Source organism: Podarcis cretensis (assembly GCF_951804945.1).
Source record: "Podarcis cretensis genome assembly, chromosome: 14".
NCBI lineage: Eukaryota > Metazoa > Chordata > Lepidosauria > Squamata > Lacertidae > Podarcis > Podarcis cretensis.
In genome coordinates this window covers 52562278-52588333 of record NC_137183.1, presented here as the reverse complement: position 1 = coordinate 52588333, position 26056 = coordinate 52562278, and the positions used below count along the sequence as shown (strand labels likewise).

Genomic DNA, 26056 nt, shown 5'->3' with positions numbered 1-26056 from the left:
TGGCACCGCCAGCAATGCTCGAAGCCGAGTGTACCCTTGAGCATGCACAGAGTGCATTCATCCAACACCACCACAAGTCTTCCAGCAACAGGGGATCGGGTTTTTGTTTTGTTTTGTTGGCAGTCATCTTATTTAAAAATAAACGCACAGCATCCATCCCATAACTGGGAGGTGGGAAGAGACCCGCACCCGCGGCCCCATCTCCTTACCATGTCCTTGTTGCGCGAGATCCACGTATCCAGCAGCAGCTCCAGCCTCGACTTGTGGAACTTCTTGGTGGTCTTGACGCCGATGAAGACATCCTGGGGCGAAATGTCCTCCAGCTGCGGCCTGGCCGCCTTCCCTTCCTCCGGGCCGCCTCCCACCGGCGGGGCCGCATCCGCCTTCCCCCGGGCCAGCTTGGAGAAGTACGCGCTGAAGCTCCGCACGTCGTGGTGGCTCTGCCCCGAGGGCAATGCAGCTCGCAAGCCCGCCGCGTCGCCGCGGGAGCCCTCGAAGGGCTGCAGGAGGAGGCCGGCGCCGCCGCCCCCCAGGCTCAGCACCTGCCCCTTCTGCTGGTCCACCACCAGCACCAGGAAGCAGGTCAGCATGGAGCCCACCAGGGATAGCAGAAGCTTCTTCCCGCAGCTTTTCAGCATCGCGGATTTAGGAGGTTTTGCAGATTTAAGTGCAAAGAGCGGGGGGAGGGGGACAAGCGCTGCCCAGGTGCGCGCGAGGCACACCAGCCCTGCCAAGACTTCCCCTGCCTCGCTCCAGCAGAAACAGCACCAGCCACCCCGCCCCGGGTCTCCCCTTCCTCAAGCTCAGCGCCGATCGCTTCGAGGCAGCGACTCAGCCGCGATTTAAAAACTCCTCTCTCCGCGGCCCCGCCCCTTTGCTCTGAGTGGCTGGCTTAGGCCGCGCCCACCGAGGGAGGGGGCGGGCTCAGAACGTTGCAACATTGCGGGACGCGGGGCCCCCGGGCTGGAAGGTAGCGGCGGGTCTCCCACGTGGCTTAGCCTGGAAAAGCGGGGCGGGGGGGGCGGGGGGGGGGACGGAGGCTATTAAAGTGAGGGAGGGTCTCCCTGGTCGTAAAGCTCGGCTTGCAACAAGGCAAAACGACGCGGTGGGCTTTTATGCGGAAAGGGACCAGCCCACGTTTGGAGATAAATCGTGCTTTTAAAAAACGTCTTGGAAAGGCATTCTTCCTCGCGCCTTCCATTCGCAAAACAGCCACTAGAATTTTTATTTTTATTTATTTTTTTGTCTGCTTTGAAACAGGGAAAACAGACACACACGCACACCCTGCAAGCTAAAAGCCCGTTCTCTGTGCTGGACTCGGTGGAGAGCGGTTCTCTGAGCATGTGTAAAATGTGCTCCCTTTGGCAGCACATACACTAAAATTGGAAGGACACAGAGAAGATTAGCTTGGTCTGAAGGCAGCCCTGTATCAGGAAGTTGTTAATGTTTGACGTTTTACTTTGCTTTTATATGTACTGTAAGCCCATAGCTGTCAACCTTCCTCTTTTTTGCAGGAAATTCCCTTATTCCAGCGCCTTTTCCCACTGCTATCCTGGATTGTTAGAGATCCCATAGACTGTCCCCGGGACAGGTGAGGCTGCTGATCCCTTATTTTCAAATCTGAAAGTTGACAGCTATGTGTAAGCTGCCTGGAGTGGCTGGGGAAACCCAGCCAGATGTGCAGTGTATTATTATTGTGCCCTTTTGGATAGCTGTTGCAAATGGTGTGACTGCGTGTTAAGGGTCAGGAGCTTTGGGGGGAAAGGATGCCTCAATTTCCTTGCCCAAAAAGTCCTTCTGGGGAGGTGAGGAAGAGGCAGTCCAGATGTTCTGAAGCTCAGCAGGTTGGAAAACATCCCTCTGGAAAGAGTAGTAGGCCATACTCTGGGGCTAGAGGGTCAGATTCTGGCTGGATGATGGTCACCATGGATGGCTGCATGGTTTTCCTCCGCCTTCATTTTATTCCCGCTCCATGACCCTGCGAGGTAAATTCGTCTGGGAGATGTGACTGGTGTAAGTCACCCAGTGAGTTTCATAGCGGAGTGAGGATTCAGCATAAGAGGCAAACAAGGTGTGATTAGGTCACCCAAGGAGGTCTTTCCAAGGCTGCCAACAGGATTTCCTGGGCGTCAGACGCTGTATGTGGATTAGGGCCCCTGCACTCCCCATCCCACCCTATTGAGAATAACTGCTGCTTCTGTACATGCATCTTAAAAAGCAGAGACATCACCTTCCCGACAAAGGTCTGTATAGTTAAAGCTATGGTTTTCCCAGTAGTGATGTATGGAAGTAAAAGCTGGACCACAAAGAAGGCTGATCACTGAAGAATTGATGCTTTTGAATTCTGGTGCTGGAGGAGACTCTTGAGAGTCCCATGGACTGCAAGAAGATAAAACCTATCCATTCTAAAGGAAATCAGCCCTGAGTGCTCACTGGGAGGACAGATCCTGAAGCTGAGACTCCAATACTTTGGCCACCTCATGAGAAGGGAAGACTCCCTGGAAAAGACCTTGATGTTGGGAAAGATGGAGGGTGCAAGGAGAAGGGGACGTCAGAGGACGAGATGGTGGGACAGTGTTCTCGAAGCTACCAGGATGAGTTTGACCAAACTGCGGGAGGCAGCGGAAGACAGAAGTGCCTGGCGTGCTCTGGTCCAGGGAGGGGGTCACGAAGAGTCGGACACGACTAAACAACAACAAATGTACATGCATCAACTGTAGTGAAGCCTGCCTTGCAGGACTGCTGCAAATATAAAAGCGGGGATAGAAGAGGATAATGTTCACAACCTTGAACAGCTGGGTGGAAAAGCAAGATACAAATGTATGATGTCACATAGTGCAGAGTTAAACTATGGAACTGGCTCCCACAAAAGGCAGTCACGCCCTCCCCTTGATCATTTTCATTGTCCTTTTCCAACTCTACAATATCCATTTTCAAGTGAGGCGACCAGAACTGCATGCGGTCAGACCCATTGGTTCACCTAACTAAGTGTTGCAAAGGTTGGATTAACCATTAAGCAAAATAAGCACATGCTTAGGGCATCAAGGGAAGGGCGGGGGCACCAAAGAAATTTCCCATTGCCAGATTTTTAACGTTAATGGTCACAAGTTGCTCAGCTGAGCGTTCATTTTCTCAGTTGAAGTCTATTAAAAATCCCAACAGAACAACTATGCAACAAGGCAGGCTGGGTGCCTTATCTCTACCAAGCATAGAAGCAGATGTGTTACATAAGTTTTGAGAATCTAATCAAAGACTTTGCAATTAGAGAAAGTAGGAGAAAAATTATTAAATATAAATAAAGTGGAAGTATATAAAACCAAACATTTTCCATCTTACTGTAGGTTTCATTTCATTTCAAAAAATAAAATTTTATTTTATGGTTTCTGTTATGTACTGAGTTGAATAGGATCCAAACTGCAGCAGTCTGATTGGTCCTAGAACAATAGGATCCAAATTGCAGCAGTCTGATTGGTCCTAGAACAATAGGATTCAGAATGCAGCAGTCTGATTGGTCCTAGAACAATGCAGCAGTATGATTGGTTGGCAGGAACCACCCAATCATGCTCCAGATATAAGTGAATCCACAACCTGATTGGCTTACAGTAGAATTCCGAAATTGGCCAATCATGTGCAGCCCATTGTGTAAATAATGTATATGAAGCAGATACTTTGAGGGGACATTCATTCATTCCTCCTCACACCATGAGCTGAATAAAGAGCATGAAATCACTTTGCGACTCTGAGTATATTTCAGTTTCTTATTGTTTACAATTTGAAATAGATATATATATGGGTGCACCAAAATATTTTAGGTACTTGGGGCCTCTAAAGGTCTTAATCCATCCCTGTGTGTTGTTTACACTGATTCTCCAGAGTTTCATTTGGGACATGCCTGGAGATGTCAGTGGTTGAACCTCAGCCCCTTTTGCATAAGGGAACATGTGGCTACCCAGATGTTTTTGGACCACAGTTTTTATCAGGCTTGACCCTAGTGACTGGAGCTGCTTGCAGTTGGCATAAGACACCAACCTTATATTGATCATCTCTCCAAAGGCAGACCCTGATAGTCCTCCTTGAACTGACCAGGACTCTGTTACTTAAACGACTTGCTGGGCACTTTGCAAGGGACTTGTGCCATTTTAAGTTAAAAAGAAGAAATCTGCAGGCACAGTGTAAACCAAACATTTGCGTTTACCAGCCTGGCAAACAGATGTCTCTTCCTTAATGCATCCCAGTGTTATACGAAGATCATTTCTCAGTGGAAATGGAGATAGATATAATGAGCACAGTCACTTTGTGATGAATGAAAAAAAAATATATTAAGCTGCAGCAATGTGGTAGACATATGGCATGTTGATGAACTGGCTGTTTTTAGACCCATAATTACTCCCATTCCACCTGCCACATGCCCAGTATCTGAAGAAGTGTGTGTGCACATGAAAGCTCATACCAATAACAAACTTAGTTGGTCTCTAAGGTGCTACTGGAAGGAATTTTTTTATTTTGTTTCGACTACGGCAGACCAACACGGCTACCTACCTGTAACTAGTTTTCCAAATGTTTACTATCTTTTTTGCCACCTGCCATTGGCTAAAATACTGTTGTGCAGACCTCAATCTCCAAGTTCCAAGAGGCTCCGGGGGGGGGGGGGGGGCACAGAGCATTATCCCCTCAGTAGATCTTGCTTCTCCCTCAAGTTTCCAGAGGAGACCACTGCCCAGCAGGGAGCAAGGCCTCTGTGTCTCCAGCATCAGTCAAGCTCACACACAACAACAACTCCACCCCCCCCATTGTTCTCCATCCTAGGATGACTGTGGCATCTAGCCAGGTGAGGTGGGGAAATGCCCACAGATCTGTCTCTATGGCAACAGAACTCACTCTTTTAAGATGCAGATGTCAGTACTTAGACAAAGGAACTGGTCTGACAGGTTTCCTCTTATAGGCCCTGCCCTCACAGATTCAGGATAGCAAGTTTGGAAGGGACCCCATGGCATCATCCAAACTGACCCTGCCAAACTCATTAAAATACTATGATGTAAGAACAGCATTGATTCGGACTAAAGACGGCCAGAGGTGTGCCTAGGATGGCCCTGTATCCTACTTTACAGAGGACAGCCTTCTATTTGATGTATCCTTCTTTTCTCAATAGGTTTGTTGTTCCAAGCTATAAAATTATGTACTCTTTAAGCAGTTTAGATATCCAAATAAGCAAATAAAATGTGAGGGTATCGTGTTATTTCATTAGCTGTGCTGGCTGGGGCTTATGGGAGCTGGAGTCCAGCAGCATCTTGGGCCACAGCTTCCTCACTCATGATCTGTTTAGTTCAAGCTCTGGTTTTCCCAGTAGTGATGTATGGAAGTGAGAGCTGGACCATAAAGAAGGAAGATCGCCGAAGAATTGATGCTTTTGAATTCTGGTGCTGGAGGAGACTCTTGAGAGTCCCATGGACTGCAAGAAGATCCAACCTCTCCATTCTGAAGGAAATCAGCTCTGAGTGCTCACTGGAAGGACAGATCCTGAAGCTGAGGCTCCAAGACTTTGGCCACCTCATGAGAAGAGACGACTCCCTGGAAAAGACCTTGATGTTGGGAAAGATGGAGGGCGCAAGGAGAAGAGGATGACAGAGGACAAGGTAGTTGGACAGTGTTCTCGAAGCTATGAAAGTGAGTTTGACCAAACTGCGGGAGGCAGTGGAAGACAGGAGTGCCCGGCGTGCTCTGGTCCAGGGGGTCACGAAGAGGCGGACACGACTAAACATCAACGCCATCTACTTCATCATCTGAGTCAGAGGCTTCTTTATCTTCCTGATCATTTCCACCCATGTAGGTGCAGCTCTAAGATTCTATGATTCTATGGCACACAGTTCCCCACTATGGCAAGATGTCATGCATTTCTATTTAAAAGGCAGTGAGTATTCTAAATTTTGTGTGCATGCGTGCACACAATCACACACTAATGTTCTGCAAGTTTGCGTCCTTTCGTCTCTTCTTAAGTGATGCCTAAGCGACTACCCTTTATAGGAAGCCCCCAAAGGATGTTGGATTGCCAAACTTCCCCCTGTAAGAATCTTGGTGTATCTTCTGATTGGAGAAATGTTTTTAAGATTATCTCTCAATCTATGCATAAAAAGCTTTGTGTTTTGTTATTGAGCGGAAAGAAACTGCCGTGTTCTGAAGACCTTTAGCCAAACGCTACCTCTGTCAAAATGTTGTAATAAATGAGGTAGGCTCCATTAGACTCAGTGGGATGCACATCTGGGTAAAAATCCATAGTACTGCATTGTTAACTGGGTTAATTCCTTGATAAATCCTTTCAAGGCAGGGCTGTTTGCTAGCTAGAAGCACACTGTCTGTTGATAGCCCTGGGAGTTGAACATTTCATGACGAGCCAAGTCACAAGTGTGGACTCTATTCCTGGAATGAGCTGGACGCACATTTCAAGTGGGGAGGCTCGGAGATAATTCACGCAGGAGAATGAGCTGTGCTGCCAAACACATTTTGGTTCGGCCTCAAGCTCAGAAATAGCACAGAACCAGTTGTGTTCTTATAAGGCAGCCCTTCCCTGAGCTGGTGCCATCTCTGTGCTTTAGACCACAACTCCCATCATCCCTGACAGTTGGCTGTGGTAGATGCAGCTGATGGGAGTTGGAGTCCAGCAACATTGGGATAAGAGACAGCTCCTGAGGGAAAGCACAAACACGGCACCATGTGGGTGAGTGTGCTTGTGTTTGGTAATCTACTGTTGTGTTCATCCCCAATCTCCAGGCAGCAAGAGACTCCAGCAGTGCCTACGATTACTGCAGTTTTGGTTTCCTTGGAATGAAGGTCAATGGAGACTGTGGAGTCTTTAGGATACATGGTTTTCTTTATACATATATACAGCCTGAGTGTAGGATGGAAGGGCTCACAGCATTAACACCCAAAAAGATCCTGCTTCCCCATAAGGGTTCCAAGGGAACCCCAAGCTAGAAGCTTGGGTTCAGCACGGAGCAGACATGTCTCTATGTCCCCAGCTTCCAGCCTTGCTCAAAACTCACACCCAACTCTCCTATACACAGGTCTCTTGGCCTCTTGTTCTCCATCCTAGGATGGTGTGGCATCCAGTTAGGTGAGGTGGGAAAAGGCCCACCCCTTTGTCTCTATGGCAACAGAGCAAGTTCTTTGGATATGTCAAATCACAATACTTAACTGGCCAGCCAAAGCCATTATCGTAACAAAGGAACTTGTTCAGCAGCCTCTTCTACTAGATTCTAAGGAGGTCTGGAAGGGACCCAGCCAGGGTATCATCTAGACACTACATTATCTACTGCTGATTCTGCACACTGAATGATGATTGTTATAAATGAGTGCATGTCCTGAGGATGCATGCCGATAAGCTGAAGAGTGTAGTCAAGCAGACAAGCTGTTTTGGAAACAGCATCAGTTTCTCAAAAGCAAAAAGCATGCTTTTGAGGTTTCTATTCCCAAGCAGGCTTCTTGCCAACCAGTTAGGGAAATAAAGCCCAGACTTATTTATTTCTCTGGGAAAAAATCCACAAAATATCCCAAGTGCCTTAACAATATGTAGCACGCTTCTAACAATATTTAATGTTTCCTTGGGTGGCTGCATTCCAAACTCCTTTCTAGCCCTCATCAAAGCAAATGAGAATTACTATCAGCCGTCCAAGGCCATCGCTGCTCATTTAGGCAAGCAGATTCAATCTTAACGGTGTATCAAACAAATCAATGTGCTAAACAAAAGCCTAGATTCTCTCATACAATGCCTGCAACAATATATTGGACGAAAAGTTCATGTCCACATGAAGGTTTGGGCTGCTTAGATCTGGAAACCAATGTTGTCCAGTTAATAAGGGTGTGGGAATTTTCACATATGAAACAGAAGTGCTTTTTTTTTTGGTAAGAGATTTTAACACAAGGTGGTTCCATGTGGAATTTTAAAAGCCATTAACCTTTCACTTAATCTAAACTCATTGTGGCAAAATGCTGGTTCTTTTAGCAAGCTGGGGTCAAGGAGAGAGAGAGAGAGAGAGAGAGAGAGAGAGAGAGAGAGAGAGAGAGAGACGGGTGCAATCTTAATTTTTAGGGATTCTGTATTCAGAATGCTTAAAATCCCTGGAGGAAACACACTGCATGGAGCCTTATCTGCAGAGATGCTGAAATAGGAACGCAGATACAAATCAAAGACCCTTTTCAAAAGGACACCAGACCAAAAGGACGTCCTCTCTCCCAGTGCCTTGGCAACAGCCCTCTGGAAATCTCCCAAATGACTGGAGAAACATCAGACAGATGTTTGGGTCCCTGTCAGGCCAGCTGCTGCTTTCGCCACATTGCCAACCTGCTCCTTGCCGTTGCTACACAGTGTCAGCCACAATGCCCTGTCTGTCCAGCTTGGCATGTCCACGGTCTGTGGGCTGTCAGCTCCACAAAGCCTTCCAGTCTTCAAGGCCCCACATAAATGAATTACCAAAAGTTTCCCCCTTTGGCTGCAGGCAAAAGACAGTGATTGCGGTTGGTGTGCAGACCGTATTTTTACTGCGCTGGCTCTGGAGAGCACGCATGCCAGCAGCAGCAGGCCCTTCTGGAGGGCAGGAGACACCCCCTTTCATCTCTGACTAATTGTTTCACCAGAGGGCAGCTCCCTAGAGAATACGGTGGACTCCAGGCGCACGTCCCCTCCCCAGACTTCCCCTCCAGGCGTCGGCTCTGGTTTTTGGCTTGGGCTGAAAATGTGACTGTCTGCTGAACCCAGAGCAGATGAATGCATGCAGCAAAGGCCGTTGCCTCTTCTCCCTGCAGAACATCTTCTTCAGCACGAAATTCAGGACCCAAACCAGCCACAGAGATAACACTTTGCATTCAGGTACTGTGAGATAAGGGATGCGGGTGGCACTATGGGTTAAACCACAGAGCCTAGGACTTGCTGATCATAAGGTCGGCGGTTCGAATCCCCACGACGGGGTAAGCTCCCGTTGCTCGGTCCCTGCTCCTGCCAACCTAGCATTTCGAAAGCATGTCAAAGTGCAAGTAGATAAATAGGTACCGCTCCAGCGGGAAGGTAAACGGCATTTCCGTGCGCTGCTCTGGTTTGCCAGAAGTGGCTTCATCATGCTGGCCACATGACCCGGAAGCTGTATGCCGGCTCGCTCAGCCAGTAAAGCGAGATGAGTGCCGCAACCCCAGAGTCAGTCATGACCGGACCTAATGGTCAGGGGTCCCTTTACCTTTACTGTGAGATAACTGTGCACTGTACCTTGAACAATGACCCAGGTTCCAGATTCCTCTGCTGCCTCTCTTCCTTCAGCTGGGGAACTTGTTGCCTTCCAGGTGCTGTTGGACTCCAAATCCCATCAGCCCCAGCCAACATGGGAGTGATGGGCATTGGAAGGCCAACAGCTCCTTAGATTCACCATCCCTGGCCTAGCAGAAAACCTGAGGCAGGCCTGTATTAGGAGCCCTGCCAGGGATCTGTATATAACCTTGTAAATCTAGCAAGAGGCACCTGTGTGAAATCTGATTTCGGTACCCAAGGTTCGACCTGATGCGGCAGCGCAATTGCAAGTAGGGTTTGAGGCTACTTTCCAGGTACACTGCCTTTAAAAATGTGGGGAGGGGGGTCCATATAGCCACCACAGGTAATAACAGTTAGTAGGCTGAACCTCTTTCACCAACCTGGTGCCCTTGTGATGGTTTGAACTACAACTCCCATCAGCCTCAGCCACAACAGACAATGGTCAGGGTGATGGAAGTTGTAGTGCCAAACATCTGGAGGGCACCGAATTGGTAAAGTCTGGCTTAATCCCATTTTAAAGCATTTCGTAAATGATGCAGGCCACCGCTTGACATACATAAGCAGCAGGGAACTATGCATAGCTCCATTGGTAGAGCATGAGACTCTGAATCTCAGGGTCATGGGTTTGGGCAAAACATTCCTGCATCGCAGCGGGTTGGGCTAGATGTCCTTCATGGTCCCTTCCAACTCTATTGTTCTGCGCTATTGGAGGAAAAGCCAGCATGGTGCCTTCCACCTGGGATGTTCTGCATGCAAAGGAGATACTCTGTTTACTGGGTGACAGCCCTTCCCTGTAGCAAAAATGTTTATTTCGTGGCCCACGCAGGGATAAGGCTTCTCCTCCCTGCACACCAGCTGCCTGGATTGTAAGTGGAGTCTCATCCTGTACCTTACACACGAAAGGCAAAAACGTCGCAAATGAAGCCACTTGGTTCTCTACTCCGTATCCGAACACCCAAATATGCTGCTCACTTTGTTGTTATTTTAGTTGGGATTGTTTGTTTGCCCACACGGGGCGGCTGGAGACATGGGTCTCTCTGTGTGGAGCCGCACGCAGGACACGAGACAAAGGAACGCAAATGGCCCCCACCTGCCCCACCCTGCCTGCTGCCTCCTTGCCACCTGTCCTGCTTCAAAAGGGGTTTGTGGCTCAGTGCAGGATTAGAAAAGAACAGGTGGATGTGGCTGGCCTGGTTGGGAAAGGAAAGGAGAGTAAAAGAGAACAATGGATTTTGAATGCATGTGCAATGTTTGTGTGCGTTTTATCTGGAAGGACATTTTTATATATTTATTTCTGCCTTCCTAGAGTTTTGCCTTCTCGTTTGGGGTGGAGAACGATGCACAGATTGTGGCTGCGTATCTTAGAGGCCACATTTATACCATACAGTCATACCTTGGGTCCCGAACGCCTTGCGACTCAAACATTTTGGCTCCCGAATGCCACAAACCCGGAAGGGAGTGTTTTGGTTTGCAAACGCTCTTTGGAACCCAAACGTCCAACGCGGCTTCCGATTGAGTGCAGGAAGCTCCTGCAGCCAATCAGAAGCCACACCTTGGTTGTCAAATGTTTTCGGAAGTTGAATGGACTTCGGGAACAGATTCTGTTTGACAACCAAGGTATGACCGTATATTGAAAACTCTCCAATTCCACTTTAAGCAGTCATGGTCCCCCCCCCCCCGCCAAAGCATATTGGGAGTTGTAGTCTGTTAAGGGTGCTGAGTGTTGTTAGGAGACCTTCCTATTGCCCTCCCAGAGCTACAATTTCCCAGAATACCCTGTGAAGAGGGATGGATTGTTAAGCAACTAAGACATATGGGAGAGAGACTTTGGGAGCTGGGCTGAAATTCCCCCTCCACCATGAAGCTCACTGGGTGCCCTTAGGCCGGTTTCTCAGTCTGACCCATAGGAGCTAACTTCTAGGGACCAGGGCCCCTTCACTCCCCCAATAAAATATTTCAAGGGGCTGGGCTCCCCCAAATTGATTCAGCATGGCCATTCAAATGGTTTATGTGTGCCACATCATGTGACTGACTATTTGTGACAGGGCTTACCTGGGCCCTCCAATATTTTATTCAAGTTGGCCCCCCTGGTCTGACCTGCCTCACAGAGTCGCTTTTTGTGTGTGTGTGAGGCAAGGAGAGAACCCCATCCACCGGCTTGCATGGAATTAAAATACAGTGGTACCTCGGGTTACAGGCGCTTCAGGTTACAGACTCCGCTAACCCAGAAATAGTACCTTGGGTGAAGAACTTTGCTTCAGGATGAGAACAGAAATCGTGCGGCGGCAGCGCAGCAGCAGCGGGAGGCCCCATTAGCTAAAGTGGTGCTTCAGGTTAAGAACAGTTTCAGGTTAAGAACGGACCTCCGGAACGAATTAAGTACTTAACCCAAGTTACCACTGTATAGCCAGAGGTACCGCTGTATAACAACCTGAGGTACCACTGTATAACAACAAATAATTCAATTTGGTGGTGGTTGTTTCTAAACTGCTGAGCAGGTAATAAAGACAAAACAGCTAGCGAACCAGAGATGAGGTCAGATGTGAACTTGGAAGCACAACTGGATTCCAAACAATCCATATATATATGGTTTTACAATAAAATGTCATCGATCAAGACCTGTGGAGTGTGACATGCTTATTGCCAATCACATATACAAGAAAGAAACCTGATCAGGGGCACTGCCAAAGAACTGAACCGTTGAATACAGCACCAAGGCTTCTGCTATTGATGGCCTAATTAAGTGTGAGAGTCTGGAGGTCCGACACTGACATCACTTCTGTTTACATAGCAAGATACATGGGAACCAGACCTTATCAAAAGGATCGTGCTTAGCTTGGCCTCTTAAGAACCCTTCTGTGTTGCATTAGATGCTCGGGAAGAGCCAGAACTCAAACATTCCCTTGCAATCCCATCATTAATGGGCCTTTGGGGTTTTTCCAAGGAGGAACATTAGAAGAGCCTGCTGGCTGGATCAGGCCAAGGGCCCATCTAGTCCAGCATCCTGTTCTCACAGTGGCCAACCAGATGCCTGTGGGAAACCCGCAAGCGAGACTTGAGCACAGAAGCCCGCTCCCCTCCTGGGGTCTCCAGCACCTGGCATTCAGAATCAATATTGCCTCCAACCATGGAGGCAAAGCACAGCCATGATGGCTAGGAGCCATCAACAGACCTCCATGAATTTGTCCAATCCTCTTTGAGAGCCATCTAGGTTGGTGGTCCTCAGTGCCTCCTATTCCACAGATTCCACAGGCCAACTCTGGCCTACATGAAGAAATCGTTTCTTTTACCTGTCCTGAGTCTTCCAACATTCATCATTTTTTTCTTGTTGTATTTAGGTAAGAACTGCATGAAGGGGATGTACAGAAGAAGAAGAAGAGTTTGGATTTGATATCCCGCTTTATCACTACCCTAAGGAGTCTCAAAGCGGCCAACAATCTCCTTTTCCTTCCTCCCCGACAACAGACACTCTGTGAGGTGAGTGGGGCTGAGAGACTTCACAGAAGTGTGACTGGCCCAAGGTCACCCAGCAGCTGCATGTGGAGGAGCGGGGAATCAAACCCACTTCACCAGATTACGAGTCCACAGCTCTTAACCACTACACCACACTGGCTCTCAGTCTGAAGGAGGCTGTGTGAGACATAGGGAAGGGGAGATCTCTCAGGGTGAGAGGCTGGGAGAAGAGAGGGAGGCTCCCAGGTAACAGCTAGGACACACCTTTTCTGTATGGGACAAAAGTTAAGAAACATTTGCGAGATAGGATCCTTCCTGTATTCTCCTATTTCTTTTCTTTGTTATTTTCCATGTAGATTAGCTTGCCTTTTTCGTGTTGTGAAAAGTGTTGATATAACTTTACAGTTGTACCTTGGATCCCGAATGCCCAGAAACTTGGACGTTTTGGCTCCTGAACGCCGCAAACCCGGAAGTGATTGTTTGCGAATGTTCTTTTGGAACCCGACGTTCAACAAGGCTTCTGATTGGTTGCAGGAGCTTCCTACAGCCAATCAGAAGCCATGATTTGGTTTTCGAACATTTTGGAAGTCGAACGGACTTCCGGAACGGATTCCGTTCGACTTCCAAGGTTCGACTGTATTTTAAAAGAAAGAGAGAAAGAAAGGTAGGTAGAAAAAAAGAGAGAGTAAGTAAGTAAGGGAAGGAAGGAAGGAAGGAAGGAAGGAAGGAAGGAAGGAAGAAAGAAAGAAAGAAAGAAAGAAAGAAAGAAAGAAAGAAAGAAAGAAAGAAAGAAAAAAGAAAAGAAAAGAAAAGAAAAGAAAAGAAAAGAAAAGAAAAGAAGCCATTTCTTTTATCTTTCCTGAGTCTTCCAACATTCAGCATGATTGGATGCCAACAAATTCTAGTGTTGGAAGAGAGGGAGGAAAACCTTTCTCCACCTGCTTTCTCCATGCCAGGTGTCATTTTATAAACTTACAAATTTCGATCCTGCCGCTAAACTTCCTTCATGTCAATGGGAGGCGATGTCCCAACGGGCAGCAGTGAATGGAACAATCCGTCCTTGTATGAAGGGAAGGTTCCTGGAGGGGGAAAATTCTCTACGGAAACGCAGAGTGGTGGCATTGAATAGGCCCCTCAAAGAGGAGCCTGAGAAAGGTTGGTGAGGAGACCCAGAGAAAGGGAGGCAGGAGGGAGAGGGAACAACGGGGGGGGGGCAGTCTATTGAAAAAGGAGAAGAAGAAAAAGCTGGAGAGGATCCCCATTGTGTCCTCAGCACAAAAAAAGGGTCACCAACAAGTTAAACTGGTTAATGTATTGGGGCGGCTTCCTTAGCATCCTTGCATGAAAGCCAAGCAGAGCGAGACAAAAGCCAGAGAGAAGCATTCTTGGTCTCTCTTTAAAAGGATTTCGCTTCTTTTCTGTCCCTTGAATGGAATTCAGTGGTGACTCCTTCAAGGCTAAGATTTCTCTCTCTTTGGTGGCAGGAGTGGGTCAGCCCCCTGGCCCAGCACATTCTTCTCTCCCCGGCAACGGCAAACAAGCCCCTCGCAGAGCTGCCATTGCGGCCGCCATTGTTGCCGTGGGGCGGGGGAGAGGTGGGTCGGAGGGGCGCAAATCGGCCCACGAAAGCTTTTGAGCCCGCCTGAAAGCGGGTGGCGTAAGGTGGGGGTCCCCCGCCCTGCCTGGTTTCTCATGCATGTCATTCAGGGTGACTTTTCACATCAGAAGTGGAAAAATAAATAGGCAAGCGGGGGGAAGAGGAGGGAGATGGTGGCTGTCAGATGCTCTGGCCTGGTATCTCAAAGGCTTCGCTTGCTCTGCCTTAACACTTTCGTAGCTGGGTGCTATCAAGAGACAACTGCCGCCAGCCAGTGCTGGCTCCAGAATTTTCCCCTGCTTCTTCTGACACTCTTGTGTGCTTCTGCAATATGGTGGGGACCTCCAGTGCCATCACTGTGCCATCACCTGCCCTGTGTCAGAAGCAGTGCCCTTACTGGAACGTCCCATGCGATTTGGCTCCTAGTCAAGCAGGCTCAGCTTATGCTTCATCCCTTTAAGGGTTTTGTCCAATAAGACAGTTTTATTTCATAATGCATTTGCACTCCCAACTCAACCTTCCAAAGGGAGCATGAAGTGTTGCGGAAAGGAGAGATAGCAGAGGAATGTCACAGTGAAACCAACAGAATGCAGTTTTAGCTATAAGCTAAAAAATTGTGTGTTGAGCACACCATTTTGATGTATCCTTTCCCAGATAGATTTCTGACCCCTGTTTATAATCCAGCAACATCTGGAGGGGCCAGAGGTTCCCCTGTTCCTGTTCTATGCTGGCTGACAGCTCTAGTCACTGTTATAATTTTTCTCATGACATCACAGTTTTAGAAGACTTCCCCAACCCTACCTGAAGAAGCCAATGGTTGAATCTCGTGTCCTTTCTGCTGTCAGAGCAAGTGATCTGCCACTGAGCTACAGCCATTCATTTTTTGCTCACGAGAACATAAGGCTTGGCACTCTCAGATAACTGGTTTGGAATCAACAATTTATTTAACCAGCATGCTGTGGGAATATTGGCTTTGTCTCAGAGGCCATCTGAGCTTCCACTAGGGAGTAGAGCTGGCTAGGTGTCCAGCAATATGCGGGTGATACCCAGCTCTACCTCTCTTTTAAATCGGAACCAGTGAAGGCAGTGAAGGTCCTGGAGGCGGTTGGAGGATGGATGGCAGCTAATGGATTGAGGTTGAATCCTGACAAGACAGAAGTACTGTTTTTGGGGGACAGGGGTGGGCAGGTGTGGGGGACTCCCTGGTCCTGAATGGGGTAACTGTGCCCCTGAAGGATGAGGAGTGCAGCCTAGGAGTCATTCTGGACTCACAGCTGTCCATGGAGGTGCAGGTTAATTCTGTGTCCAGGGCAGCTGTCTATCAGCTCCATCTGGTACGCAGGATGAGACCCTACCTGCCCGCAGACTGTCTTGCCAGAGTGGTGCATGCTCTAAGCAAAAACATGGGCCAGTGAGGGGTGTGGGCTGGAGAGAGATCTGAGGGCCACCTCAAGAGACTCCCAGGGGCCACATTTGGTAGAAGGCAAATTCCTCTTCCCATCTGGGGTTGGGTGGAGGGGCAATGCCATGGCAGTCTGCGCTGCTGTAGCAGAGTTTCTTAAGAACCCAGTGCCCGTGTTTATTGGGGGTTAATCCAGCTGCGCCTTTTGCCAACAGTTTCCTTTTGGAAATGAGTGTTTTCACCCAGCAAAGAATGACAGCAAAGAACTCAGCCAACAGTGACCGCCTTCTTGAAATGATCCCAAGGCATGCTCCCAGCCCTGCTGGGACATGCAGCAAAATCCAAAGGCAGCACGTTGCTTAGAAGGAAACGCTCTCTGTCCTTCATTCTTTGCCTTAATTAACTTGTTTAGCTTTCTGTTGTTGCCAAGTGGGAGATACCGGTGGCCTTGTCCACACATGCAGCTTGCATCTGTGGCACGATGGCTCCCCCAACATAGAAGAAAACGGCAGTGCTTTCAGCGAGCATCCATAAGGACTAGAAAGTTGTGCTTTTCAAAGGAAGCTCAGATTTCTGGGGAAGCTGCCTGCTTAGGAACAACAAAGCTGCATTATACTGGCAAATCACCAGTCCATTGAGCCGCAGTATCAGTGCTGTACAGGAGGAGGGAATGCAGATTCAGGGCTTTTAAAAAAAAATAGGGCAATAGCAGTGATGCCATTTGCCAGAGTATTCAATGGACCGCCCCTTGTTCCAGCAAATGAATGAGGTGAATTTTTCCCCCATTAGGAAATATAGGTCTTTTTCAACAAAAGCCATTTCCTGACTCTCCTTTGTATAATGTTTCCACTGGAACAGCCTGTCCTAAAGCCTTTTTTTGAACACACTCAAATTCTGTATTTACTCTGCAGAATAAACCTTTTACTCTAGGCTGATGTATGCCAGCATTTGCTAATGTGCCACCCGCAGGGTCCCCTCCCCCCAGCCCATTAATTAATTCTGTTGCAAATGGGTCCAAGGGCTCCCAAAGGGGGCCGAATCCTGTATCACACTCACAGGGATGAACAGAACATCTGGGAAGACATGCCTAATCCTTAGGCCTGCTTCTCCTTAAGAAAAGATATTTCCTTTTTCTGTCTTGCAAGCAGATAAAGGCTCTTTCATAGTTTTATTTTTGCATCCAGAGCCTGCCGGCTACACTTGATAGGCAGCCCAAATACCACTCTGTTTCCAAGAGACAGAATAGTCGGCCTTCTCCTGACGATTTCCTATCTCCATTTTGCCACAGTGTGAAAGGAGATGTATAATGTTTTTATAGGGTGGGGGGCGAACTTAGAAGCTGTAGTCAAGCCAGATGTGTCTGACCTCTCCAGGGTCAAGTTTGGAATAACAACAAGTCACAGTTCTGCAAGTCTGAAGCCTCCACCAGCTGTGCCCAGTGCCGATTGGCTGTCTGCTGTGATGTCAGCAGGAAATCTCCCCAAGCCAATTTTACAATTAAAAAAAAGGAAAAAAAAGCTTTCTTCAAAATCATTCCGGTGGCAAATTAACCTTTAAACATATGCCTATTCAGATTTAGTTTAACAACTAATCCCTCTTCCCAGGGAACTCTGGGAATTGTAGTTCTGGGAAGGGATTAGGGGTCTCCTGAACACCCTTCAGTGCTCCTAACAACTACACTCCCCAAGATTCTTTGGGGGAAGTCATGAGTCTTGGTTGACCACAAACTTGACATGAGCCAACAGTGTGACGCGGCAGCTAAAAAAGCCAATGCACTGAAAGCATTTGCAGATGACCTAGTTTTAACCCTACAGGAGCCAGAGCCTAGTACTAAAAGGGTGTTGCAACTGATTTATGAGTTTGGTCGAGTGGCGGGATTTAAACTTAATAAGCAAAAAAACATCATGTTTGCTGACTGGGAAAAGTTATGGACCACAGGTTTGAGATTTACGGCATGTAATGCCTTGAAAGAAAACATTATGAAAATGATATATAGGTGGTACATGACTCCAGTCAAGCTTGCAAAGATATACCATGTGTTTGATAATAAATGTTGGAAGTGTAAAGAAGCTGAAGGAACATTCTTTCACCTCTGGTGGACTTGCCCTAGAGTGAAGGTTTTCTGGGAAATGATTTATAATGAACTGAAAAAGGTATTTAAGTATACCTTCCTTAAGAAACCAGAGGCCTTTCTCTTAGGCATTGTTGATCAGAGCGTGCAAAAGAAGGATCGAATCTTTTTTATGTATGCTACAACAGCAGCAAGGATACTCATCGCTAAAAGCTGGAAAACTCAAGAATTACCCACACTGGAAGAATGGCAGATGCAACTGATAGACTATATGGAATTGGCGGAGATGACTGGCAGAATCCGAGACCTGGGAGAAGAACTGGTGGAGGAAGACTGGAAGAAATTTAAGGACTATCTACAAAAATATTGTAAATTGTATGAATGCTAAGAAAGATGTAAGATTAGCAAAAACATGGCTTCAACAAACTAGGTATAAAGAATATAAATTTAAATTTAATTGGAAGACGAAAAGATAAATTTTGGATAAGTAACATTTTATGATTAAGTTTCAATAAGAGTATGTTAAATCCCAAAATTTGAGATATTAATATTGGAAAATTATATTATATGAATTAAACCAAGTTAATAATTTGCTGGTAAAATTTATGAGTTTAGAAAGCAGGAACAAGGGTTGTGAGGAAGTCCAAAGATGAATATGAAATGTGGATATTGGAAAAGATTGTGTTATTATCTATGTATTTTATTGTTAAACTAAAATTTAATAAATATTATAAAAAAATAAAAATAAAAAAGCCAATGCAATTCTGGGCTGCATCAATAGGAGTATAGCATCTAGATCAAGGGAAGTAATAGTGCCACTGTATTCTGCTCTGGTCAGACCTCACCTGGAGTACTGTGTCCAGTTCTGGGCACCACAGTTCAAGAAGGACACTGACAAACTGGAACGTGTCCAGAGGAGGGCAACCAAAATGGTCAAAGGCCTGGAAACGATGCCTTATGAGGAACGGCTAAGGGAGCTGGGCATGTTTAGCCTGGAGAAGAGGAGGTTAAGGGGTGATATGATAGCCATGTTCAAATATATAAAAGGATGTCACATAGAGGAGGGAGAAAGGTTGTTTTCTGCTGCTCCAGAGAAGCAGACACGGAGCAATGGTTCCAAACTACAAGAAAGAAGATTCCACCTAAACATTATGAAGAACTTCCTGACAGTAAGAGCTGTTTGACAGTGGAATTTGCTGCCAAGGAGTGTGGTGGAGTCTCCTTCTTTGGAGGTCTTTAAGCAGAGGCTTGACAACCATATGTCAGGAGTGCTCTGATGGTGTTTCCTGCTTGGCAGGGGGTTGGACTCGATGGCCCTTGTGGTCTCTTCCAACTCTATGATTCTATGATTCTATGAGTTTTTAAAGTGGAATGATATTGCTTTAAAAGAATAGTGTGGCTGAGGACCGGGCAGCCTTCCTTTTGTTGTTGTGCCTTGGAAGGAGTCGAGTGTGAGTTCTGCTGAGAGTTTTGTGAATGTATGTTTCTCTATAAATTTGTTGATTTGTTTACTGGTTGGAGCGTTGGACTAGGACCTGGCAGAACAGGGTTCAAATCCACATGTCAACCATGAAGCTGGGTGACCATGGGGGCCAGTCACTCAGTCTCAGCCTAACCTACTTCACAGGGTTGTCGTGAGGATAAACAGGGCAGGAGGAGAACTATGTGGGGTCAGAAATTATTAGCGATCCTGTTTTTATATAAAATAACCAGATATATTCGCTTCTGTATAAAATTGTGCTTGCTGTCTCTGTTTCCCTGCTGGAAATTGTGCTTGCTGTCTCTGTTTTCCTCCCCTTTCTTTGGAGATGTTTGTGCGCTTTATTCAATTGAATAAACAAAAGTATATTGGATCTCCTGTCTACAGGCTCTTGTTGGCATTAGCAGCGCCTGGGACAATAAAAAGGTCTGATTAGCAGACCCAACAACTTTGTGCACCGCTCCAAGCTCCTCAGAGGAAAGGTTGTATGTATATGCGTTAAATAAACAAAACAAATATTTACACCCCGGACCTTCAGCAACAAAGGGTTCCCTGTACATTTATGGTCTTCAATGGTTCTTGGAATGTTTGCATTGTACAGCACACATGTTGCGAGCTTCTTTGAAATCCTCCTCCGCTCCAATTAACTTTTCACATTTCCTTTGATTTACAACTTGTTATTATTATAATACAATGCTATATAGTTCAGTGAACATATTTAATATGAAAAGGTGTGCGATTTGTACTTCACAGCTAAAATAATTCCAATACATAAATTAGCACGTTTCATATAAACGCTTTCCATCTTATTTAATTTTGGGGGCTGGAGGCTATTATCAGGGATCGAAATGTTAGAAATGAAATAAACAAATCTTTGTAGGCTGTAAATAGTAAGAAGGTTGATATACACTACAGCATGATTAAAATCTTCCCCAGAGGTAATAATGTTTTAATCTGAAGAGTCTTTGGATAACTTTCGCTTTTCCAGGTGTTGATGAGGTGAAAAAGCTGGAGGGGCAGGGGGCTACTTCAAAGCATGAAAGTTGGATGAATGGGTGAGCCTTGAATTACAGTACAGATCACACAAAACATAAACTGTTAGCATTTAAATGCAAGGGCAGAAGTTAACTTCAGTTAAATGCTCGGAGCGCACCTTAGGTTGAAAAGTATTCAGACTCAGGCTTAATATAAAACAAGAAAAGGTACCCCTGCCCGTACGGGCCAGTCTTGACAGACTCTGGGGTTGTGCGCCCATCTCACTTAAGAGGCCAGGGGCCAGCGCTGTCCGGAGACACTTCCGGGTCACGTGGCCAGCGTGACATCGCTGCTCTGGCGAGCCAGAGCCGCACACGGAAACGCCGTTTACCTTCCCGCTGGTAAGCGGTCCCTATTTATCTACTTGCACCCGGAGGTGCTTTCGAACTGCTAGGTTGGCAGGCGCTGGGACCGAGCAGCGGGAGCGCACCCCGCCGCAGGGATTCGAACCGCCGACCTTTCGATCGGCAAGCCCTAGGCGCTGAGGCTTTAACCCACAGCGCCACCTGCGTCCCTCCCATAAAACAAGAAAGCGTATGTTTATTAGTAGCCATTGATAGCTCAGACAGTAGAGCAGGAGGCTCTTAATATCAGGAACATGGATTCGAGCCCCAGGTTGGGCAAAAGATTCCTTCATTGCAGGGGTTGGACTAGATGACCCTCAGGGTCCCTTCCAACTCTACAATTGTATGATTCTATCTTAAAAAGCAGAGACATCACCTTGCTGACAAAGGTCCGTATAGTTAAAGCCATGGTTTCCCCAGTAGTGATGTATGGAAGTGAGAGCTGGACCATAAAGAAGGCTGATCGCCAAAGAATGGATGCTTTTGAATTCTGGTGCTGGAGGAGACTCTTGAGAGTCCCATGGACTGCAAGAAGATCAAACCTCTCCATTCTTATGGAAATCAGCCCTGAATGCCCACTGGAAGGACAGATCCTGAAGCTGAGGCTCCAATACTTTGGCCACCTTATGAGAAGAGAAGACTCCCTGGAAAAGACCCTGACGTTGGGAAAGAGGACGACGAAGGAGAAGGGGACGGAGGACGAAGTGGTTGGACAGTGTTCTTGAAGCTACCAGCATGAGTTTGACCAAACTGCGGGAGGCAGTGGAAGACAGGAGTGTCTGGTGTCCATGGGGTCACGAAGAGTCGGACATGGCTAAACAACAACATGACTAAAGGAAGTTCATTCTTGATAGGAAAGAGTTCCATGCTTGCCCCTTTGTTCTCAGAAGGCAGATCCACAATGACCTCTCTCCTCTTGTCCAGATATTTACCCTACTTTTCCGTGTATAAGACGCCCCCTATTTTGGGGGACTCAAATTTAAGAAAATGGAGGGAGGTGGCACAGAGTTGTTGATCTTTTCTTGCGGAGGATTGCCCTGAGTTGTTGAGCTCACCCACACATGTTGCAAAATCCACCTCTTGTCTGTCCCCTCGCCAACACAAGCTGCCAACCAACCACCCAATTACTGCAGCTTCAGCCAATCAACACCAGCCATTCACGCAGCAACCAATCACATGCACAATGGCCGCTAACAGCTGTGGCAGCAACCAATCAAACATCCGCCCTATGCACTACCCGTGTATAAGACGACCCCCATTTTTTAGCATTATTTTTAAATAAAAAAACCTAGTCTTATACACGGAAAAGTACGGTATATATGAATTTCTCCCCCAATTTTTCAGAAACAAGACATATCAGTCTAAACACCAAAGAGATAAAGAGAAGACAGCATAGCAATAAAGGTACAGGGATAATCTGGAAAATTGAAGGCTCCGTGCTCTATCTGCAAACCCATCTCAACGATCTGAGTTGCACCCAAACTCCCAACACATGCAGGAAATTTGATAGGTGCAGCCTTTAGTTGTCTGCACCATCATTGACTAAGAATGTGTTCCATGCTGGATGGACCTCCAGGTCATTTTCAGATCTACTGGCTTCTTCCTTGCCCAAGCCTGGATCCGTTGCTCTGATTGCATTTCTCCAGTTCCATGAGGAAGCCCTTGTTTGGGACCCAGCCCAGCCCACGGAGCACATTTCGCCTGCGCAGTTAAGCAAAGGGAGCAATTAACACTGGAATGTGGGCAACGGGCCACTTTAACTGTTGCCTTCAAGAGGGGCTTAGTCAGTTCCTGGCAGATACTTGGGCCCTGATTACACTGGAGGGCTGACATTTGCGTTCTCCCTTAATCATGCTAACCTTCAACGTTTTTTAAGGGCTTTCGAGAAGCAGAAATCCTTGGTGGAATCTTCTCCTTCAAGTCATCTCCCTGCTCATGTTGGAAACGACACAAACTGTTTTTCCCACCCAAAAGGGAGCCAGTGAAACTTGCGAACATCTCAGCACCTCTGAAGGTTTTGAGCCAAATTAACGCTCGCTTTTGCAAAGGAGCTGCAGAGAAAGGACTTCTTTCGACCATGTAAATGGTTTACGGAACTCCCCGCCACAAGAGGTGCTGGACGATGAGCTTCTGATGGCTTTGACATATTGTCAGGCCCAACACCAACGTCCAAGCAGCAAGGGGCTCTAGGGGTGCCTGCCTGGTGTGCTGGATTCTGTGCAACATTGGGGGGCCCAGCACATGTGTGATGTCACACATGCAGTGTGCATGACGTCACATGGCAGGGGGAGGCCCCACAGGACCCGGCGTGCCCTCCGAAAGGCCTGATGGGGCCTAGTCACAGCCATAGGTGGGCCTTCATTGAACATTTTGGGGGGCGGCTCAACCCCCAGCCCCCCACATATAGCATGCCTGCTGCCTGCGCTTTCCCAGGGTTCAGTTCCCTTACAATGCAGATCAATGCAGACTATGGTGTTTGTAGGATATCGTATTTTTCGCTCTATAAGACGCTCCAGACCACAAGACGCACCTAGTTTTTGGAAGAGGAAAACAAGAAAAAAAATATTCTGAATCTCAGAAGCCAGAACAGCAAGAGGGATCACTGCGCAGTGAAAGCAGCGATCCCTCTTGCTGTTCTGGCTTCTGGGATAGCTGCGCAGTCTGCATTCGCTCCATAAGACGCACACAAATCTCCCGTTACTTTTTAGGAGGGAAAAAGTGAGTCTTCTAGAGCAAAAAATATGGTATATTGTTTTATTGACATATGGGGTGTCAGGGGAGGAGTAGAGCCTCTGGACCCGCTCTCTGCAATGGCTCTGTTTGCACGTGAATGTAATCACTTGATGGCTGCAGCTTCACGCCATCAAGTGACGAAAGCTCACATGTGCAAACCAGCCTGGAGAGGCAGATTTTAGACGGAGCCTTAATTATACCTCTTTGAGGGTTTCAGTTGCAACAAGATTCCATTCCTGAAACACCCAAATGGTGAAAAGGGGGAGAAAGGGGGCAGCAGTCAACAAAATAATAATTAAAGGTTGGCTTTTTAAAAAATTTTCAAGCACTTGGGTTATATTTTTTACCGAAAAGTCCTTAAAAACCCAGTCATTCTAATCTGTCACCACGATGGAATGTTTTCCCCGTGGCTAACCAAGGGTAGCTAACCTTCCCAGCTCTTTCCCTGGGGAAAGAGTTATTTAATCGCTTAACCACATACAAATATACACTTTGAAATCAGTCTGTATTGGGAAAGGATAGAAATGTCTAGAAAGTGGTTTCTAAGAAAGAGAGGAGAAAACAAAGATGGGAATTCTTCTCAAAAAAAAAAGAACAGTAATTTGTGGCTTAGTTTCCCATTGGGAATATGCTACGAAGTCTAAGGACATTTCACCAAGCTTTGTGGACAAGTGGGGACTTGATCCTAGTCTGACACCCTAACCACTGCACAACACTGTCTCTTCAGCTTCGTATATATTCCTTAAGAGCAAAAGAGCATAATAAGAACCTTGCTGGATCACATCAACGGGCCATTGATCCCAGAATCCCATTCTCACATTGGCCAGCAAGATGTCCCAATGGTCTTCGTTACTGTCCCGGGACATTCGCAGGGAAACCAAAATGCTTGTCTACAAAGCTATTGTATTACCAACCTTACTGTATGCTTGTGAAACATGGACCACTTATAAACGCCATCTCCAACTCCTTGAAAGATTCCATCAATGGTGTCTCCGAAAATTTTTACACATCACTTGGGAACGCAGGCGAACTAATGTCAGTGTACTGGAAGAAGCAAAGATCATCAGTGTTGAAGCAATGATTCCTCAACATCAGCTTCATTGGACTGGTCATGTTGTGTGGATGCCTGATGATCGTCTTCCAAAGCAACTACTCTATTCCAAACTTACAAATGGAAAGTGTAATGCTGGTGGTCAAGGCAAATCTTTAAAAATGTAGTATAAACACTGACAACTGGGAAACACTGGCCTGTGAGTGCTCTGATTGGAGAACAGCCTTTACCAAAGGTGTCATAGACTTTGAAGACACTCGAACTCAGGACGAAAGGGAGAAACATGCTAAGAGGAAGGCACATTTGGCAAACCCTCACCATGATCAACTCCCGCCCAGAAACCTATGTCTTCACTGGGGAAGGACGTGTGGATCCAGAATTGGCCTCCACAGTCACTTACGGATTCACTGTTAAGATTGTGTTCATGGAAATCAGTCTTACTCGGCTATGAGGGATCGAAGAAGAAGAAGAAGAAGAAGAAGAAGAAGAAGAAGAAGAAGATTTGTTACTGCCTCCAACATTCAGCTTCATTGTACTGTATGTCCACAGTTTCTGGTGTTCTGAGAGTGGGAGAAAACCTTTTCTGTATCCAATGCGTAATTTTATAAGCTCATATCACATTGCCTCCAGTTCAGTCTTTTCACTAAACTAAAAAGTTTCTCCATCCCCTAAATGATTTTGGTTGCTCCTTCTCAACCTTTTCCAGATCTGCAATATCCTTTTTGAGGCGAGGCAACCAGTTCTGTACAGTATTCTGTTCCTAATGATCCCTAGCATGGAATTTGCCTTTTCTTCACAGCTGCTGCACACTGGGTTGATCTGCTAGATCTCTGTGGAAGCCCCTAAGGCAGTATCCCCTGGCCTGATGCCCACCAGATGTTCTCAGACTCCCCTCAGCCCCAGCCAGCATGCCTAATGTTCAGGGAGGATGGGAGTCGTAGTCCAACACATCTGGAAAGCCCCCAGTTGGGAGAAGGCAGAATGCCTGCCTTGCAAGAAGAAGGTCCCAAGTTTGATACCCAACATCTCCAGGTTGAGTTCGGAGAGACTTCTGCCTGAAATCTTGCAGAGCTGCTGTCAGTCAGTGTAGACAATACTGAACTAGATGGACCAGTGGTCTGACTCAGTACGAGACAGCTTCCTATGTTCACCTACGAGAGGCTGAGCTCAGCCGTGAGTCTGTGTTGTATGACCTCAGCATAGCTCCACCCTGGGTTCCATCTCTTTGTCGCACCAGAATGTGACAAGGCAGTGGGACCTAGGAACTTGTACATATGCAGTACATGTTTATTTGTGTTCCCCCTTTCACCTGCCCCTCTAAATTATCCGTGTGTCTTGCCACCTCTAAACTATCAATCCCCTGCATAATGACAAACACACTGTTTGAGCAATGTCAACTATTTTAGCCTTGAACCCCAATGCACCCCTGTCTAGTGTTACTGCTTCAGATCTGAATTCTTTGATCACAGCCTCCTGTAATGCCAGGAATATTTTAAAGGCTCCGACTTTGTTCCCATCACAGCTGCTATTGTTTCTAGGGAAGCGTAAACACGGAACCCAAAAGGGACATGGAGGGGAAATTAAAACCTCTCCTTGCTCCC

At 46.9% G+C, this 26056-nt stretch overlaps 1 protein-coding gene and 1 long non-coding RNA gene across 2 annotated transcripts in view; one reads left to right on the top strand and one right to left on the bottom strand.

The window, feature by feature from the left end:
• LFNG (LFNG O-fucosylpeptide 3-beta-N-acetylglucosaminyltransferase) overlaps positions 1-802 on the bottom strand; it is a 32813-nt gene extending 32011 nt beyond the window's left edge. Inside the window, exon 1 of the mRNA XM_079953949.1 lies at positions 210-802. Coding sequence (XP_079810075.1) covers positions 210-638 — 429 coding nt within the window. The 5' untranslated portion in view covers positions 639-802. The remainder of the gene's footprint in view (positions 1-209) is intronic.
• Positions 803-13567: 12765 nt separating this feature from the next.
• On the top strand, positions 13568-17394 carry LOC307203374. Its single transcript, XR_013833204.1, has 3 exons — positions 13568-13897; positions 14866-14979; positions 16154-17394. It is a non-coding gene; the product is annotated as an uncharacterized lncRNA (long non-coding RNA).
• Positions 17395-26056: the final 8662 nt, after the last annotated feature.